Source organism: Coffea arabica, chromosome 2e (assembly GCF_036785885.1).
Source record: "Coffea arabica cultivar ET-39 chromosome 2e, Coffea Arabica ET-39 HiFi, whole genome shotgun sequence".
NCBI classification, from domain to species: domain Eukaryota; kingdom Viridiplantae; phylum Streptophyta; class Magnoliopsida; order Gentianales; family Rubiaceae; genus Coffea; species Coffea arabica.
In genome coordinates this window covers 18240065-18260061 of record NC_092313.1, presented here as the reverse complement: position 1 = coordinate 18260061, position 19997 = coordinate 18240065, and the positions used below count along the sequence as shown (strand labels likewise).

The 19997-nt window shown below is 36.4% G+C and overlaps 2 protein-coding genes across 2 annotated transcripts; one reads left to right on the top strand and one right to left on the bottom strand.

Moving 5' to 3' along the window:
- Positions 1 to 16: 16 nt before the first annotated feature.
- LOC113731525 (probable beta-D-xylosidase 5) lies at positions 17 to 3629 on the bottom strand. Its single transcript, XM_027256833.2, has 5 exons — positions 2681 to 3629; positions 2076 to 2245; positions 1811 to 1908; positions 946 to 1713; positions 17 to 823 (listed from the first exon to the last, which is right to left on the bottom strand). Exons 1-5 carry the CDS (start codon positions 3452 to 3454, stop codon positions 168 to 170), a joined length of 2466 nt encoding a protein of 821 aa, XP_027112634.2. The 5' UTR covers positions 3455 to 3629; the 3' UTR covers positions 17 to 167.
- A 3279-nt stretch (positions 3630 to 6908) lies between these two features.
- Positions 6909 to 11179, top strand: LOC113731523 (uncharacterized). The gene is made up of 4 exons (XM_027256832.2): positions 6909 to 7969; positions 8417 to 8662; positions 8758 to 8849; positions 9830 to 11179. The coding sequence occupies exons 1-4, from the start codon at positions 7178 to 7180 to the stop codon at positions 10605 to 10607; spliced, it is 1908 nt and encodes a 635-aa protein (XP_027112633.1). The 5' UTR covers positions 6909 to 7177; the 3' UTR covers positions 10608 to 11179.
- Positions 11180 to 19997: the final 8818 nt, after the last annotated feature.

Below are 19997 nucleotides of genomic sequence, written 5' to 3'. Positions count from 1 at the left end.
AGTTTACCGCAACAGATTTTGCAACTGATAATCCTTTTTAATGATATTGATAAACTTTATATTGAACAAGTGATAATCCTTTTTGGCAAACCAACTTTTATTTATCACAAGATCATATATGCAAAAGAGCCATTGGCCCCATTTTCTGTGATCAAAGTATTATCATCTCAGAAAGACATTACTCCTTCGCCCCAACCAGCATTTCCCAGCTGCATATCAAAACGATGCTCCAGTTGTTGTTCACTGGGAGACCCAATGACAAGGGTGTGCTGCCCGGCGACCAATTTCCTCTTCCCCTCCGCGTCCACAATGCTCAAATGTTTGCAAACATCCAGCTTCACTGGGACTGATTCCGCCTCCCCTTGCTTCACCTCTACTTTCTCAAAACCCACAAGTTGTATATTGGGCGTTCCTGTCACTCCTTGTGCAACTGCAGGCTTCCAAAAAACGAGCACAACATGAGATCCATCCATTTTCCCTACATTTTTCACACCGACAATCAATTCAAATTGTAAATTCTTGCAATTCACTTCCGATACGTCAATCACTTGGTTGGATTCAGAGGCAAGGTCAAGATGTCGAATGTTGAAAGGTCGGTGAGAAGTTTTTGGCTGTATAAATATGTTGCCAGGTGCTACTATGATAACCTTGGAATAGTTTGAGTAACTTAAACCATGCCCAAAATCATAAACCGGCTTGTCTGTGTAAAATCTGTAGGTTCTTCCTGGAAAGCTTGCGCAGGCATTCGCTCTCATATGCATGTCATCCATGGGCACTTTCTCTGCATATTCTTGTGGATACCAAGTAAAAGGAGACCTACCACCTGAAAGTAATGCATTAAAAAAAATGTAACGTCGAGAGGAGTACCATGATAAAGTCAGTCATTCATTGTAATTCCGTTTATTGTATAAGAGCTTGTTTAAGATAAAGGAGAGAAATGAGCACCTGGATTGTAATCACCATACAGTACTTGAGCTATAGCATCGCCTCCATCTTGACCTGGATATCCAGCCCACAAGATTGCCCCAATCTTACTATTGTTCTTCGCGAAAGAGACATCAACAGGACCAGCAGCCATGATAACTAGGACTACAGGTCCTGGTGCTGCTTCAGACACATCCATCACTAGCTTCTCTTGAAATCCAGGTAACTTTAGGTCCTCCCTATCTAGTCCTTCCCTTTCTATTGACTGACTTAGCCCCACTGCAATCACCGCTGTATCTGCTGATGCTGCAGCTTTGGCTGCAGCCTCAATTTGGCTTGCATTTTTGCACTCAACATCACTACATCCCGGCTCGAATGTTAAGCTCTCCCCATACTTCTGCTCAAGAGCTTGCAAAAGGGTAGTGTAGCGGCAGGGTATACCAGCATAGATGCTTATCATAGTTGTGGTCGCATTAGCGTTGGGACCTATGAGGGCCAACTTCCTAGTGATATTTTGGGATAAAGGAAGAACACCATTGTTTTCTAACAAAACTATACCTTGTCTTGCAACTTCACGTCCTAAATTTTGATTGTCATCAGTACATACATCAGATGGCCCAAGTTTCCCAAAGGGATGCTGTTTGGGGTCCCCATCAAAGAAGCCTAGCCGCATTAGAACAATATAATTGTATATCAGGGATTCATCTACTGTAGCCTCCTCAACCTTTTTTAAGTCTATAGCTTTCTGTGTGTAATCCGGGAGAGAGGTTCCACAATTTAAGTTCAAACCTGTGTGGTCATGTGAGACAGATGAGTATGTAGTCCAGAAGAAGAGTCAATAATATTTCCAAATCATTTATTAGAAGATGGCACAAGTGATCAGTACCTGCTTTCAGAGCGAGTGCTACAGCATCCTCAGCTGTATCAGTGTAATTCATTTGTTTGTAATACGTGCTAATGGAATCGCAATCTGAAACTATATATCTGCATCAGAGCAAACAAATGTAGCCTCAGGACATGATCAACAAAATTGCCATTTTCGCTATATTTGTTCTCGAGTAATGTATCATAAAAATATTGATGAGGTGCTTTTCCAGAACTGGTATTACTATACAACACAAAAGTTGTAGACTTCTGTGGAAGAAACATACCCATCTAGTCCCCATTGATCTCTGATAATTCCTTTCAGCAAATTGGGGTCTGCACAGGTTGGGATCCCGTTCACCTTGTTGTATGAACACATTACACTGCTGACATGCCCCTCTTGTACGCAGCTCTTGAATGGTGGCTGATAAGTGTCCTCCAAATCCTGTGCTGTCACCTATCAGCAATGAGGATGTCTTAACTTGTCAAAACGTTTCTCCTTTCCCCAATACTTCTTAAGAAGAAAGAGGGGAAAATATATTTAAATAAAGACACAAAAAATTGTAGGCGTCTAACTGGAAATGAAAATATTTTATGAAAACTATGCAGGAAAACACAAAAATAATCTGAAACATTCTGCACGATCATGAGCAGTGCCAATGGTACTTTTGTTTTTTTGGGATATAAGTAGTATTTTGAAATACCAAAGGGATGTGAGAGCATATACACCTTCAAAAATAGTAAGTTGGATAAGAAACATCTAAAAAATGCTCTGTCAGAAAAATGGATTCTCATTAACTTATAGAGTAATTATCGGCAATAAAGTATACAATAGACATATTGTAGATAGTGCCAATGGAAGAGAAGGAATCCACAATACTATATTTCATACCTTTGCATCAAAGGTAAAACGAGTAATACCCTTCCAATTATCAATGTCATAGGCAGTATAGTGCTTACAACAGCTGGAAACTTTGAGTGGCCTGTTGGGTCCTGACTTGTTCACTTCCTGATTTCCTACCTCTTGCAGTCCCCGGACATAACTGACTGCATACTTGGAAACCACAAGAGGGTCTTCTCCGGGGGTCTCTTGAGCCCTTCCCCATCTGGGATCACGAAGCACGTTTATAGTTGGACTCCAGAAAGTTAAACCAGACAAGCCCACATTGTACATTGCTCGAGCTTCGGTTGACACAACTTGTCCCATCTTGTACCACAGGTCAGTGTTAAAACTGGCCGCTGAAAGAATTACTGCTGGGAAACTAGTTGCACCAGGAACTGTTTCATTAAAACGCACACCCTTCCCGGCATTTGAGACCCCATGAAGTGCCTCATTCCACCAATAATAGAAAGGCACCCCAAGCCTTGGGATGCCTTTAGCTTCATCACCTAGCTGTTGAACTTTTTCTTCCAGGGTCAAGCGTGAAACTAGGTCTCGGGCTCGCTCTTCATAGGATAAGCTGGTATTACAAAATGCATAGTTTCCAGCATTGGGGTCACTCGCATCACATGCATGTGGTTGAGTAACACATCGTTTGGTTACAAAGATAAGTAGGAAAAAGAGGGCAAACAGAATACGTTTTTTCATGGCTTCCCTAAGCTGACCCATTTTTCTAATTTTTGGAACTTCGGGTGGTTGATTAATTTTGATTCTACAATCCTCCATTTATACTTTGATGCTGAGCCACATTTTTCATAGAGTGCTAGAAATATGACTTCTGCCATAAGCCGCAACACGGGATATGACTTTTTATTGAGGCAATACAGGTGTATGCCTTTAATTGCCTAGGTTGGCAATGATTTTGGGATGCTTAAGCGTGGAAGACAAAAAAAGTGCCGAACATGGCTATGGACCACTGGTTCGTCCATCATCAGAGAACCTAAATAGCAAAAGAAAAATGGCAGATAACAGACTGGTTCGCAATTCTCTCAGATTCCACGGTTACACTTACCTCAAGCAAGGATAACCATCTGTTTCGCTACATGCTTAATGTAAGCTAAAAGCGACGACATTTTCATGTTATCCCTTAGAAATAAAGCACATTTCCTATGAGTATATTGATACTGATTTCTCATTCTGATTGGTCTGAAATTTAGAAGCTGTAATGCAGTTAGCTTCTCGGTTTTCATGTTATCCCTTAGGATTAAAGCACACTTTGTATGAGTATATTGATAACGATTTCTCATTCTGGTTGGTTCTGAAATGTAGAAGGTGTAATCCAATTAGCTTCTTGGGTCTTGCTAAACCAAAAAGGGAAATGACTACTTGTTTTTAGCTGCTTGATGGATATTGCACGCCAAATTGCAACTACTGAATAATGTGCACTATGTGATGGAGTTTTCGTGGAAAAGGAAAATTGGAGGAAGCCCTTAAGAACAATTTGCACATTCTGCCACTGCACTACAAGTCTATACAGAAGTCATGGGCGAGCTTGTAGTTTTCAGGATTTCTGACGATCTTCAAGCATTTAAAAACTCCACATTGTGTGGAAGAGACAAAGTGCATGATGAAAATTAGATGAACTTTAGAGATCAAGTGAGAACAGAGTAGTGTCTTCGAAGCAATTGCTAAAGCAATAAAGTATGACAAGCCACCAAGATGTCATCTTAATATCTTATCAGCAATTTGCAGGTTTAACTTTGGAAAATGTAGTGTATTCTGATAGCAAAATGATTACTGTTCCGCGACTTAGCCCCAGTTCAAGGTATAGCAGACAATAAGGCCGTGCATAGGGTTGTCAGCAGACTGTGGATTGGGACTTTTTAAGTCTTTTGTGTGTGTGCCATGGATTCAGTTTATTTTGTAATGCTTCTCCTACTAAGGTGCTATCAAGCCAAGTGCTCGCGAGTAGCTTGCGAGAGCGGCTTAGTCAAAAGTTTGGAGTTTGAGCTCGAACTGCTCGCTCGTTGCGTGTAATGAGTCGCATTCAAGTATTAGAAGTAAATACTCGAGTATTCTTCTCGCGAGCGGCTTAGTCAAAAGTTTGGAGTTCGAGCTCGAACTGCTTGTTACGTGTAATGAGTCGCGTTCGACTATCAAAAGTAAATACTCGAATATTCGACGAGTTTAATCGAGTATTTATATAATTTATATATTATATATTTTAATTATGGAATGACTATCATGGGTTCATATTTTAATAAATTTACATGAAATAATGTTCAATAAAAAAAGTGATGGATGAAAAAATGATAATCTAATAAATTAAAATGTAAAAAATTAAAAACAAGAAAAGAAAAACTTGAGTTTGAACTAGAGTAATTCGAGTTTGATAAGACTTGCAATTTACTCGAACTCAAACAAATTGAGTTCAAACTTAATTTTCATTATGTCGAGTTCAAATTTATATACTCGATCGAACTCGAACTCGAACTGAGTTCGAAGGTGTTACTCGAGTTCGACTCAGCTCGATAGCATCCCTACCTCCTACCTTTACAGAAAAATAGAATCTACCAAGGAAAAAAGAGCAAGTCGGAAAAAGCAACATGCAAAACTCACAAATGAATAAACGAAGATGTATTTGACCACCCAAAAAATGACTAATGAGTTGCATCAATGATGTCTAATATCAGTGGGAGTAGAAGTACTTACATAATTAAAATGGAACAGAGATTAGTAGTTGCTTGACGTCCAATGTTGCACTTCTCACAATTCTACCTACAGGATCACTTCCTAAAATTCCCTCTATTAGTACATAAAAAACAGTCCTATCTCATCTTAACCCCCCCAGAAAAATAAAATGTTTCATCTTTTTTGTAAATAAATCTCAAACCATATATAAAGCATCTCGACGAAACCTATCATCACTTATCTTGTGAAGGGAAAAAGGATCACGTGTTTGTTAAGTACTAGCCACCAGCGATGAACGATCGCTCATTCAGTCATTCCATCCACAAAGTCGGGAAAGGGGCACCAACAATTTTTCATTTTCACTGATTGGAAAGACTGATTGCCTTGACCTGGGTCCAAATAATTTTTGAACCGAAATCTACTGGTTCAAAATGATTAATCCAAATAGTCATTAGACTCCAGTATCAAACCTTTCCTTTTCTCTTCCCACCGCCGATATGAAATACTACATTCTACTAACCTTTGAGGCTTTACGAGAAATCAATCAGAATTCAGACTATCCACTTCCTTTAGGATTTTATGAGGACATTGTATCGATCAGAGTTATAAACCCTTAGGTTCCGTTTGATAAACTAAATCTGAATTCTGAAGTCTGAATTCTGAATTCTGAAATTTGAATACTGAAACAATTAATTTGCTGAATTTTAAACACTGAAAAGAAATATATGAATGTCCGAATTTTAATATTAAACCTATTTATATTAGTTTGACAAACATTTATAACCAAATGCTTAATAAGTTAAATTTGACAAATTTGCCCTTGTATCTTTTCATCCAAAAAAGAAATAGAACCTATGATTTAATTAGCTAAAAATGTTAGGTATAAAAATGACAATATTTATTTTTAAATCAAATTAATATAAAAGATGAAATATATTATATGAGGAGTATGGAGAAGATGTGAAAATCATTCAAAAGGGAGAAAAAAAGAAATGAAAAATCATTAGATAGAGAATATTAGATTGTTTAATTAGATAAGAATTTTGAACATAATTAACAAACAAGGGTAGATTTGATAGATAAGATAAGGTAATTGAAGTAATTCTATTGATTCTTACCAGAATTAAGCATTCAGTTAGGATTCTTGTGCTGAAAAAAATACACACAAGTTCAACACTACTTAATAAGTTTAGCAAATGGATTTTCATTTATCAAACACTCAAAACATCTGAATGTCTGAAAAAATTCAGATTCAACACTTTTTTATGTTATCAAACAGACCCTTAGATTATTTCACTGTTGAAGATAGAATAAGAGTTATAAATCCTTAGATTATTTCAAGAGTTTAAAGTACCAAATAATGTGATAAAATGTGAGTGCAATAAAATTGCATCCAGAAGGGACGTTTGTATTTTCCCACAATTCCTTACTCCATCAGTTATCCCCTTATCTCCTCTACCAACCGTCAGATTGCGTTGACGGTTTGACCTGCAACCCAGATCTGTCATAACGCGCATAATTACCTTCCCATTTGACCGTTTCCCGCTTTCTATGGCTATGTTTTCTCTTCCTCATAACTCTTTAAATCCGGACGCTAGCTCTGCTTCTTTCTGCTCTTGTTTTTACAGAATTGTTTGGCTATATTCAATCATTTTTCTGCCTTATTGCGGCCTTGCCAATGTTAATGCTCGATTCTTCTAACGATATTGTTCAAGATTTCACGTCTAGATTCCCAGTTTGTTTCAACTATTCCACGATTCGTATTCAAGAATTGAATTTTGTTAGTCATCAACGATTGTTGCTAATATCGGTTTCTTGATGGTAATGGCTTTATTGAAATCTGGGGTTCTTGAAAAACATCTTCAGGAATTGAAAGATGAGGACCAGACATTGGGGGATGACAGGAAACCTGTATTGTTACAAATTAGAAGCATAATTCCCGTATTAGAGGAAGGTGATCTTTTTCCTGATAGAGGATTTTATTTGAAGGTATCGGATGCGTCACATGCTATGTACGTTTCCTTGCCTCAAGAACAGAATGATATGATTTTGAGCAATAAATTGAAGCTTGGACAATTCATTTATGTACATAAGTTGGAGAAATCAGAGCCTGTACCCTTGATCAGAGGCTTAACCCCAGTCCCAGGTAGGCGACCGTGTGAAGGAAGTCCTGAAGACATCCATTCTCCAACTGCATTGGTGAAGTTTCTTCAGGTATTGGACACAGATCCAGTTGTTGAAAAGGGAGTGATTTCGGAGAAGACAATCAATGAAGATTCAACTATTTCAAGAAAGCCACTACATAGAGGATTATCTGATTCGGAAGGCTTAATAAGAAATCATAATGGCTTGCAGCAGAGGCCGAGGGGAAGGTTTCGTTCTTTGAGTGCCTCAAGAGCACGTCATGGGGAAAGGACAGTGGGATCACGAAGCAGTAAGCCAACTTCCACGGATGATGATTCTGATTCTGATAGTACGCTGTCATCAGTGTCATTGATGTCAAAAAGAAAAAGCTGGACTCAGTCAGACATTTTGGGGTTGAAGCAAATGTTTGATTCTTCAGCCATCAAAAATGAGAGTAAACCCGTGGCTAAAAGCCTGAGTGCCAATGTGAGTGGACTGTTGTCACTTATCTTTCTTACTGATTTTCTTTTCCAGATCTTACTATATGAGCTGAATTCAAGTATCGGAAAAAGGGCTGTGGCCTTGGACGAGCAGTGGAACTGGATTATGATGGTAAACGAGATTTAAAAAAAAAGTATCTTGAAAGCTAAAACCTGTTGATACAAGGATACAGAGAGCTTCTCATCAAGTACCATGTCAAATCATAGTGTCTAAGGAAAGATTTCAGTGTCTATTTCCTCTTAAGATTTTGATTATCTGTCCAATTTATCTGGGAAAATTTATATCACAAATTGCATGTAAACACTTAGACTTGTTAATTTCCATGTTTGCTTAATAGTATTGTTTGTGAACTCTTTTGTACGCTATGAATTACGATAATGTCCATGTTTTTGGCCTCGGTTAATTTCCATCTCACAAAATCTATATAGACAGGTTTCACCTGTTCGTTCCATGAGGTACGACAGCTCAGATGAATGTTCAAGCTCAACCACACGTAGGAGAGATGTGAGTTCGACTAAGAAATTGGTAAAAGGTACCAACAAGAGCAGGACTCCTGTGCCGAAGGTGATTTCTGAGCAGACTTCCCAACCAGTATCTAGCCTAGTCCATGATGGAAAAGGGGCAGAAACTGCAATAGCTTGGGAATCCCTCCCATCCAAACTAGTAAAGCTTGGAAAGGTATGCAGTTAATCTTTCCTCACAAGACTTGCATGTACTAGTTTATTTTTCCTACAGGAGTAGCAATGGTGGATATTCTGTTGCTTGCACTGCAGGAGGTAGTTCGGCAAAGAGACATTGCTTTGAGTGCCGCTGCTGATGCTCTTCAAGAAGCTTGTGCTGCAGAGAGATTGCTTAATTCATTAAGGTGAGAAATACACGAGATTCCTAAACAAGTTTTTATCTTTTTTCTTTGTTAATGCATAGATGCAGAGAGATTGCTTAATTCATTAAGGTGAGAAATACACGAAATTCCTAACCAAGATTTTATCTTTTTTCTTTGTTAATGCATAGATGCTTACAGATAGTACTGCCTTTTCCACCTTTTCTTATTTGATAATTTGTAATGAGTGATGAAGAAACTAAGAACATATTGTTCATGTATCATGATGACGGTAATTCATTCGCTAAATAAGCTGATAGTTGGAGAGCTCATTCTGAAGATATTTCCAGCTTGCATTCTGTAACGCATATCCCTGAATTTGGTCCATGAAGTTCAGTTCGTGGTTCCTCTGTTACCATACAGTAACTTTCTGTGTTTAGCCTCCAATAGCTTAAGGTCTTAAGATACTTTCTCACTCAATTAACTGTTCGACGTTAATCTTCTCTTCTGCCTGGAATTTTTAAACCTACATTTCTTCGCATGTTGTGCATCATTAGTAATTTTGGACATCCATGTGTCCTGACAAGTACATACATGTTGAGTCTAACATGATCCATCCCAAGGTTTTCGCGCTGCAGTATACGTGTTCAACTTTAAGGCGACAAGGATGCATCACTGGCTAGATTTATGGAACTTGGTGTCGTTAATAACAGGACAGGAGGGCATTAGCATTTTTACGCTTTTATTCATTTTTGAGAATTGGAGTGCCAAGTAGCCAGCTGTTAGAAAATATTGTTTTTTCCTTAGAGAGTAGAAATTCAATGTACAAAGATGATCTTTGAAGTCAAACATATAACTTATGACGTTAAGCAAATTTTCTATGCACTTCACTTCCAGAATTATGACTTTATTGCACAAAAATTAGTTGAAAGTTTCAGATAGTGTTGGAAAAGCTTTATCTGGAATTGTTGATTCTGCTTCCTCCTAGACTTTCTAATCCATTTCACTTCGTTGGGTTCTTCCAGTACATATTCAGAATTCCATGTATCAGGAGAAGAAGATGTGCAGCCATATGTTGATAAGTTTTTTGACCTCCAAGATGACTTGGCTCGCACCAGATTGATTGTGCAGTCACTGACAAATATAAGCCCATTCAAGACACCAGAAACTGATGCAAATGGCACTACTTCAGTTAAGGAAGCGTTGAATATAGCACTCGAAAGAAAGAAAAATGCCACTACATGGATTAAATCTGCTGTGGCTTTTGATCTTTCCACATGCTCTAGTGACCCTCTGAAGCTCAGCGTCTCTCCTGTGGCGGCAACTGACGCAGTGAAGAAACCAAGCCGCTGTGTCAAACCAAAAGGTGCACGTATTATTAGGAGACAGAGAACTAATGATGATTTACCTCTTCTTGTGGCATCTGACAAGGATTACCAAGCCGAATGGACAAGGGGCAGTACTCTATGTGCAGCCGCCGACCTAGCTAGTTTGCTGCAGGATGAATGCAGAAAATTGTTTTTGAGTTATGTAGAGAATTACTTGGAGGAAGTTGAAAGTAAAACATCCTCGATGCATTCAGACAGGCAAGTATCAGGGATGATGTATAAGGTCAAGAGAGTAAATGACTGGTTAAATGTGTTCATCGGTAAAGAGCCAAATCTCCCAGGGGATGATGGCTTTAAAATTTTTTCCAACTTGGATGATTCTGAAAGAGAAGCTTATGGAAGGGTGAGGAACAAAATATATGAAATCCTACTAAATCATGTTGAGAGGACCGCCCTGGCTTTCGGAAAGTCTTGATGCTTCCATATGAAGTTACACCCTGAATTACCCAGTCTGCTCATTATGCACGAACCGTGAGGCAAAAGAGACAAAATCAGCAGCACCGTTACAGGTTGAAGTGTGATTGTAACACTGAAGTAATGGAGTACAGAAACGATGATATGTCACAGAATGGATCATGGGGCTGGTGGCTGTTCTCACAGCATATCACATAGAAGTGTGTTTGGATGAACTGATGTGAATAGTAGCATCTGTAAGCATAGAATTTGCCTTAAAAGTTCGTTTTATTGATTGGCCAACTCCATTTTTTAGTTAAGCCTTTGCTCTTCCAGCAAAGAGCCGCTAGGAGTTTGGACCACTTTTACAACATTCATGTATATACATGTACAGAGTCATTCATTCTGGTCATCACTGATTCATGAACAACGAGGGAAGAATTTTTGGATCCTGTGATGCTAATTCTGTCTCGGTGAGTTTGCGAGTAAACATTCACTCAGGAAAATTGTTACTTTTCCTTCCAGGAAGCATTCTCCCAATGTGCATTTAGGAGGACTCGAGTGGAAGCAATCACCATTATTAATGTTCTTTGCTGACGGACAGATTCTCTTTTATTGTTTCTGGAAACCAATAATAGGTGTTGTGATTCTGCATTTGAGCAGCAGTTTTACTCCTGATGCTTACTCAGGTCATTGTCCTCGTACCCGCTTAATATTTTATCTTATCTACTATATACTACATATTGGAATCAAAACTAGACAATCAACAAATTGTTGAAGAGGCAACAAATTCTTGAAAGGGCTGGATTCACGAATCCGCAAACAGCGGCAGATGAACCCATCATAAAATTACACTCAGACGATGACGACTTCTTTTGAAAATGATAGAAATGTGGAATGTGAAGCCCAAACACTTTATTCACCTTTTACTATTTTATTTTACCCACGACTTGAGAACGTAAGTATTTCTATTTCTATGAGTTCTCTAGATTTAGACTCTATTATTTTTCTCAAGGTACTAAAAGTTTTTTAAAACAATTTTAAAAAAAAGGTATAATAGTTCGACTAATTCAATAATTATGTATTGGCGTCAATCGAGCAAGAAATTCTTCTATGGTGAATGTGATTGCATTGACTTTAGGGATAATTTCAGAAACCTCCCTTGAGGTTTCTGACAATTGCAGAGACCTCCCCTCAATTATATTAAATTACACCTACCTCCCTTGCTTTTACTATTTATATAACAATAGAGGCCCAAAAACTTATATTTTTTCTCAAAAATCCTAAACTACCCTTTTTGTACAAAAATTATAAAAAAAATTATTTTGTCAATTGCCTTGTTTCGTATTTCAACCAAATCCACTGTACTAACAAATTAGTCTAACAAATAGTCTAATTTCAAATTCTAAACCCAAGCAATTCCATCGTCATAGTCATAAATTTGCTTCTCCCAAAGCATGCATTCAATTCTAAAGATTTGTTCCATTCTTCAAAAATATTCTCACCATATGGTTCCATGGAATGGTTAAACTCACAATCAACTGCCCTTATGTTTGCATAATTTTCAACATAGGATGCCATGGTTTGGTTCCATATAAGTGGCTTAACTCCTACTAAATGAGCCATATTATGGCATTGAAGAAAATCCTTAGAGGAGATTTAGACATGGATGGGATTAATCAAGTTTAGAAAAAGGAAAGACATCATTATGACTATAGAGATATTCAAGAAATTCATTTTCCCAAAAATCAAAATTTTATTTACAATTAATCACACCCCAAACATCAAATCCAAAGCCCACAAGGCCACACCTTCTCAAAACAAAATAATCTAGCCTACTATTAAATCTCCAAGCATGGTAACGTCTTAAATATAGAGAAAAAACTCTATTTTCATAGTGAAACCACAACCAATAATTGTCAAGCATGAAAAGAAATATAAATGTACTTATTAACATCTTAAAAAGTTTTTTGGATAGATCATAGACAAATTAGTAAATTTACCAATTTCAATCCCTCTTCCTCTTTTGGCCAATGATTGCATTATTTGTTCCATTATTATTGTGTGCCTCTTCATCTCCTTTTAATTTGACCATGAAATTGAATTTTATTTCAATCATCAAATCTAATCCCTAATTAAACTTGTGATTTGGCAATTTCAAAGAAAAGAAAGGAAGAATAGGAATATATAATAAAGTTTGAGGGATCACTTGTGGTGTGATTGGTTGCAATTATAGGCAATGGTTGGTGGTAATTTGAAAGCAACTTATAGGAGCAAAGGGTTGATGGATGAAAACGGAGTGATAGTAAGTGGAAGAGAATCGTCATCAGCTATAACTTGTAAATTGGATAGTTAAAGAGATCAGATTTATTTTTTTCTTTTTAGTTTCATTTCATTATATTATGAATTATTTATTAAGTGAAAGTCATTATAGTCATTTTATGGTGACAGGGGAGGTTAGTGTAATTTGTAAAACTTGAAGGGAGCCGAGTGAAATTATCCCTTTTCTTAATGCAGAGTACGGGTGGAACGTCAAAAATAATTGATAGAGCGTCAAAATGATTGACGTTTTCCTTCTGTGCACATCAGACGTGGTCCTACTGTGTGTATAGTCTACAGATTCTTAATGGTTGGCTAAGGAAAGGAAAGTAACGTAGGGATCTGGTCCTCGAGATTCAGATCATTACAAGTTTCATTTCGTTCTGAAGACCGCGAAGGACTAAGAAATCAAGAAAATTTCCGGAAGTAGTTTGAGAAAGAGAAACAACATTAAAAACCATCGTAGAAATTCAAAAACTAATAAAATATGTTCAGCTCGACATGGAACATCTCTTTCTTCTTGAATGCTATTAATTGAAATGCATAATTTCAGAAACCTCCCTTGAAATTTTTGACAATTTCACTCAGCTTTCCTCATGTTTATACCTAAATTTCTACTTTAGTCCTTAAACTTAATAATGGTATCTTTAGTCCCTCAATTATAAAATTCATCTCACTTAAGCAGATTTTATGCCTAATTGGGTATACTTTAGGGACTAAATTGGAATAAATTTTATGCCTAATTGGGTATATTTTAGGGACTAATTGGAATAAATTTATATTTTAAGAACTAAAATGGATAAATTCTATATTTTATGGATTTAAGTACAATATATTTTATAACTTAGGGATTAAAGTGTCTCATTTTAAAATTTAAGAACAAAAGTGAAAATTTGAGTATAGTTAAGGAGTGGAAAGTGGAATTAACCCCTTTTGAATGCTAGACTGATTTTAATTTTTCCTAGAAAGCCAAAAAAATGCTTGTACTCTTATGTTTTTATGACTTATATATTTTGTGATTATAATGTATGAGCAACTTTTCTTATGTCCTTTCTAATCAAAATCATAATTATGTCACATCGTGACTAACATGAAATATAATAATAAAAATCCCGTGAGGATTCAAAAATGGTTTTTTTTTAATTAAATTTTAAATCCAAAACATTTTAAGTTTTAACTGTACTTATATAAAGTTCTAGTCACTAATCCGCAATGTCTACTTGAGATGTTTATAATTATCGATTATAAACCAATGGGTTAAAAACAAAAAATCCCCTGTGATATATTTAATACATAGAAAAATCCCCTATAGTTTCAAAACTTACAAAACAACACCTCATTTTGTAAACTAATAGAATTCGATAAATTTAACGAAAAATGACAGTTTTGACTGTTAAACTTACCGGATTCCGTTAAATTTACCATTAAGTTTACCGGATCCCGTTGAATTTTCCGTTAAGTTTATTAGATTCCATTAAGTTTATCAGATATCGTCATTTTTACAATCTAGTTTAAAATATAAGGTGTCGTTTTTGTAAGGCCTGGTGCAACCCAATGAATACAAACAATTTCACAATGATGCACAAAGATATATCAAATTTAAGCACAATAAAGAAAACTTAATTAAAGAGAAAAGATGAGAAATGCAAACCAAATATCAATCCAATAGCCTCTTCAATAGATGGCGATGCTAACCAAGACGTACAAGTGAAGGCTCACTCCTTTCTCACCCCAAACACACTTTGGTTGAGCCAAGGAGTTTTACAACTATTCTAGTTAACCCTCAACAACCTACACTTGAAAGATCACTCACCCAAATAAGAACTATTTTATACAAATGAGGCAACCTTCACCAAGGTTTTACCACTCCAAGTGATAGGTTCACCTTCACCAAGGTTTTACTCCACCTAGAGAGTAACCTTCACTTGAGCAACCTCACAACCCAACTTTCCCAACCCCTTATACAACCAACAAAGAATCTTTCTACTCAAAAATCTCACTTGTAAGCTTGTATTTTGTGTTGGCAAAAGTCTCTTGTCTTCTTGTGCTTTGGGGTATTTATAGAAGGTGAGAAATGGCTTCAAAAGGCTCTCTAACGGTCAAATATTAAATGCTGTCAAAACTAGCCGTTGGCCTGTCGGACGTCCGAACCACCTGTCGGACGTCCGAACCCTGCGTCCAAACCACCTGTCGGACGTCCGAACTCTGCGTCCGAACGTCGTCAGAGAGTCATCAAATCTTTGCGAAATTTCTCGGACGTCCGATGCGATCGATGTGCGTCCGATGCGTGCGTCCGATCCTTCCGGACGTCCGATGCTTCCTCACGAGCGTCCGACAGAGTTTCCTTCTTGATGTTCTTCATCCTTTCGGACGTCCGATAGCTTCCTTTCGGACGTCCCACATGAGTGCCCTGTTTTTGCTTCTTCTTTTGTGCCACAAGAATCTGTTCTAACAAATTGCTCACATAAAAACATTAGCCCAAATCTACATTTTAGTTTGTTAATCATCAAAACCAAGGATTGATCGACCAAGGTCAACAATATCCCCCTTTTTGATGATGACAAACAAAATGAAGATTTCTTTGATCAAATAAGTTCAAATAAAACTCTCCCTTAGAAAATGCCAACATACAAAGAAATTTCAATAAATCCTACTCCCCCTTTTGACATCAATCAAAAAGCAAACTCCCCCTTTATTTTCCAAATCAAGACCATATAGAATGACAAAACTTTCATGATACCAATTGTAATTTTTTATAGGGTTCTTGGGAGTTAGTACAACATGATCTAGCAATCCACATGGATTTCATACCTTTTCTCATATTTTTCTTTACATAGCAATCATTTTGCATATGTCCAAATTGGCAACAAAAGTGACACATGATAGAAGTATTTTGCACATAGGTGGATTTAATGCAACTAATTTTCTTATTTCTTATCATAGCAAACTTATTTGTACCTTGAAAAGATTTGCTTTCTTTTGTTTGAGAAAACGTTTGTTTTTCATTTTGGAGAAACTCGTTCAAGTCATTAATTCTTTTCTTTAACACATTTTGTTCCTCCAACATTTTTTCATAAAACTTTGTTTTCTCTTCCAACTTCCTTTTCAAATTATTTTTGCAATCAAAAACACTTTTTTGATTTTTTAAATCATCATTTTCCATTCTCAAACATTTGTTTTCTTGAAAAAATTTGGAGTTTTCTTCCAACAAATCATTTATTTTTGTTTTCAAATCTTTATTTTTAGCATAAGATTTTCTCAAACTTTTATGCATTTTAATCATAAGAATTTTCACATCATCATCTTCATTATTTTCATCACAAGAAGAGTGATAAGAACTTACCTCATCTTCTCCAACGGCCATTAGTGCCATTTGGGCCAATTCTTCTTTTTCTCTTTTTGAATTGCATTCATCCCATGTAATTTTGCAATCTCCTCTTGAACATCTCTTGTTGAAGATCTTCTTGAAACTTTTGATGTGAGGAGTTATATCATTGTCCACTTCCATGATTTCATTACCCATGAAGGATGGGTTATCCCCCACTTGAGATGCTTTAAAAGTTATGCCTCTCTTATACATTCTTGCATTTTCTTCCTCTTGCACTTTGAATTTCAGCTTTAATTCATAAGAGGTTAGGGTATCCACAAGAGATTCAATGGACATAGAATTTAAATCCTTTGCCTCTTCTATAGCATTTATTTTGTTTTCCCATTCTTTTGGCAAGGCATTCAAAATCTTTCTATTTTTCTCACCCAAAGAATATTCTTTTCCAAGCAATTTAAGATCTTCAATAATGTCACAAAATCTACTACACATCTCATCAACATTTTCAAGAGGATGCATTTTGAAAAATTCATATTGAGAAACAAGCAAAGATTTCTTTTGTTCTTTAATATCTTGGTTACCTTCATGAAATACACACAATTTATCCCAAATATCTTTAGCTGATTTACAACCTTTAATCCTACTAGATTCATTTACATCTAATGCATTGTACAATATACACATGGCCTTGGCATTCAAAGAAAGGTATCTCTTGTCTTTTTCATTCAATTCTTGTCTAGTCTTTAATCTACTCAAATTGGTGGTAGAGTCAACTATTCTAGCTTCATAACGACCATCTTCTACCACATACCATAATTCAATATAAACGGATTGTAAGAAAATCATCATTCTTTGTTTCCACATGCTAAAATGAGAACCATTAAACATAGGTGGTCTATCAATAGATTGTCCTTCTAAAAAAGAAACTTTTATGGTTGCCATGATCTTTACTCAAAGCGGTTAAGCTTGATCAAAAGAGACCAAGCTCTGATACCAATTGTAAGGCCTGGTGCAACCCAATGAGTACAAACAATTTCACAATGATGCACAAAGATATATCAAATTTAAGCACAATAAAGAAAACTTAATTAAAGAGAAAAGATGAGAAATGCAAACCAAATATCAATCCAATAGCCTCTTCAATAGATGGCGATGCTAACCAAGACGTACAAGTGAAGGCTCACTCCTTCCTCACCCCAAACACACTTTGGTTGAGCCAAGGAGTTTTACAACTATTCTAGTTAACCCTCAACAACCTACACTTGAAAGATCACTCACCCAAATAAGAACTATTTTATACAAATGAGGCAACCTTCACCAAGGTTTTACCACTCCAAGTGATAGGTTCACCTTCACCAAGGTTTTACTCCACCTAGAGAGTAACCTTCACTTGAGCAACCTCACAACCCAACTTTCCCAACCCCTTATACAACCAACAAAGAATCTTTCTACTCAAAAATCTCACTTGTAAGCTTGTATTTTGTGTTGGCAAAAGTCTCTTGTCTTCTTGTGCTTTGGGGTATTTATAGAAGGTGAGAAATGGCTTCAAAAGGCTCTCTAACGGTCAAATATTAAATGCTGTCAAAACTAGCCGTTGGCCTGTCGGACGTCCGAACCACCTGTCGGACGTCCGAACCCTGCGTCCAAACCACCTGTCGGACGTCCGAACTCTGCGTCCGAACGTCGTCAGAGAGTCATCAAATCTTTGCGAAATTTCTCGGACGTCCGATGCGATCGATGTGCGTCCGATGCGTGCGTCCGATCCTTCCGGACGTCCGATGCTTCCTCACGAGCGTCCGACAGAGTTTCTTTCTTGATGTTCTTCATCCTTTCGGACGTCCGATAGCTTCCTTTCGGACGTCCCACATGAGTGCCCTGTTTTTGCTTCTTCTTTTGTGCCACAAGAATCTGTTCTAACAAATTGCTCACATAAAAACATTAGCCCAAATCTACATTTTAGTTTGTTAATCATCAAAACCAAGGATTGATCGACCAAGGTCAACAATCTCCCCCTTTTTGATGATGACAAACAAAATGAAGATTTCTTTGATCAAATAAGTTCAAATAAAACTCCCCCTTAGAAAATGCCAACATACAAAGAAATTTCAATAAATCCTACTCCCCCTTTTGACATCAATCAAAAAGCAAACTCCCCCTTTATTTTCCAAATCAAGACCATATAGAATGACAAAACTTTCATGATACCAATTGTAATTTTTTATAGGGTTCTTGGGAGTTAGTACAACATGATCTAGCAATCCACATGGATTTCATATCTTTTCTCATATTTTTCTTTACATAGCAATCATTTTGCATATGTCCAAATTGGCAACAAAAGTGACACATGATAGAAGTATTTTGCACATAGGTGGATTTAATGCAACTAATTTTCTTACTTCTTATCATAGCAAACTTATTTGTACCTTGAAAAGATTTGCTTTCTTTTGTTTGAGAAAACGTTTGTTTTTCATTTTGGAGAAACTCGTTCAAGTCATTAATTCTTTTCTTTAACACATTTTGTTCCTCCAACATTTTTTCATAAAACTTTGTTTTCTCTTCCAACTTCCTTTTCAAATTATTTTTGCAATCAAAAACACTTTTTTGATTTTTTAAATCATCATTTTCCATTCTCAAACATTTGTTTTCTTGAAAAAGTTTGGAGTTTTCTTCCAACAAATCATTTATTTTTGTTTTCAAATCTTTATTTTTAGCATAAGATTTTCTCAAACTTTTATGCATTTTAATCATAAGAATTTTCACATCATCATCTTCATTATCTTCATCACAAGAAGAGTGATAAGAACTTACCTCATCTTCTCCAACGGCCATTAGTGCCATTTGGGCCAATTCTTCTTTTTCTCTTTTTGAATTGCATTCATCCCATGTAATTTTGCAATCTCCTCTTGAACATCTCTTGTTGAAGATCTTCTTGAAACTTTTGATGTGAGGAGTTATATCATTGTCCACTTCCATGATTTCATTACCCATGAAGGATGGGTTATCCCCCACTTGAGATGCTTTAAAAGCTATGCCTCTCTTATACATTCTTGCATTTTCTTCCTCTTGCACTTTGAATTTCAGCTTTAATTCATAAGAGGTTAGGGTATCCACAAGAGATTCAATGGACATAGAATTTAAATCCTTTGCCTCTTCTATAGCATTTATTTTGTTTTCCCATTCTTTTGGCAAGGCATTCAAAATCTTTCTATTTTTCTCACCCAAAGAATATTCTTTTCCAAGCAATTTAAGATCTTCAATAATGTCACAAAATCTACTACACATCTCATCAACATTTTCAAGAGGATGCATTTTGAAAAATTCATATTGAGAAACAAGCAAAGATTTCTTTTGTTCTTTAATATCTTGGTTACCTTCATGAAATACACACAATTTATCCCAAATATCTTTAGCTGATTTACAACCTTTAATCCTACTAGATTCATTTACATCTAATGCATTGTACAATATACACATGGCCTTGGCATTCAAAGAAAGGTATCTCTTGTCTTTTTCATTCAATTCTTGTCTAGTCTTTAATCTACTCAAATTGGTGGTAGAGTCAACTATTCTAGCTTCATAACGACCATCTTCTACCACATACCATAATTCAATATAAACGGATTGTAAGAAAATCATCATTCTTTGTTTCCACATGCTAAAATGAGAACCATTAAACATAGGTGGTCTATCAATAGATTGTCCTTCTAAAAAAGAAACTTTTATGGTTGCCATGATCTTTACTCAAAGCGGTTAAGCTTGATCAAAAGA

Coding starts and splice junctions, on each gene's coding strand:
- LOC113731525 (XM_027256833.2), bottom strand. CDS start 3,454: ATGGAGGATTGTAGAATCAAAATTAATCAACCACCCGAAGTTCCAAAA. Junction 2,246..2,680: donor GTTTTACCTTTGATGCAAAG/GTATGAAATATA, acceptor CATTGCTGATAG/GTGACAGCACAGGATTTGGA. Junction 1,714..1,810: donor AGCACTCGCTCTGAAAGCAG/GTACTGATCACT, acceptor ATGACCACACAG/GTTTGAACTTAAATTGTGGA.
- LOC113731523 (XM_027256832.2), top strand. CDS start 7,178: ATGGTAATGGCTTTATTGAAATCTGGGGTTCTTGAAAAACATCTTCAG. Junction 7,970..8,416: donor CTAAAAGCCTGAGTGCCAAT/GTGAGTGGACTG, acceptor CTATATAGACAG/GTTTCACCTGTTCGTTCCAT. Junction 8,850..9,829: donor AGATTGCTTAATTCATTAAG/GTGAGAAATACA, acceptor GGGTTCTTCCAG/TACATATTCAGAATTCCATG.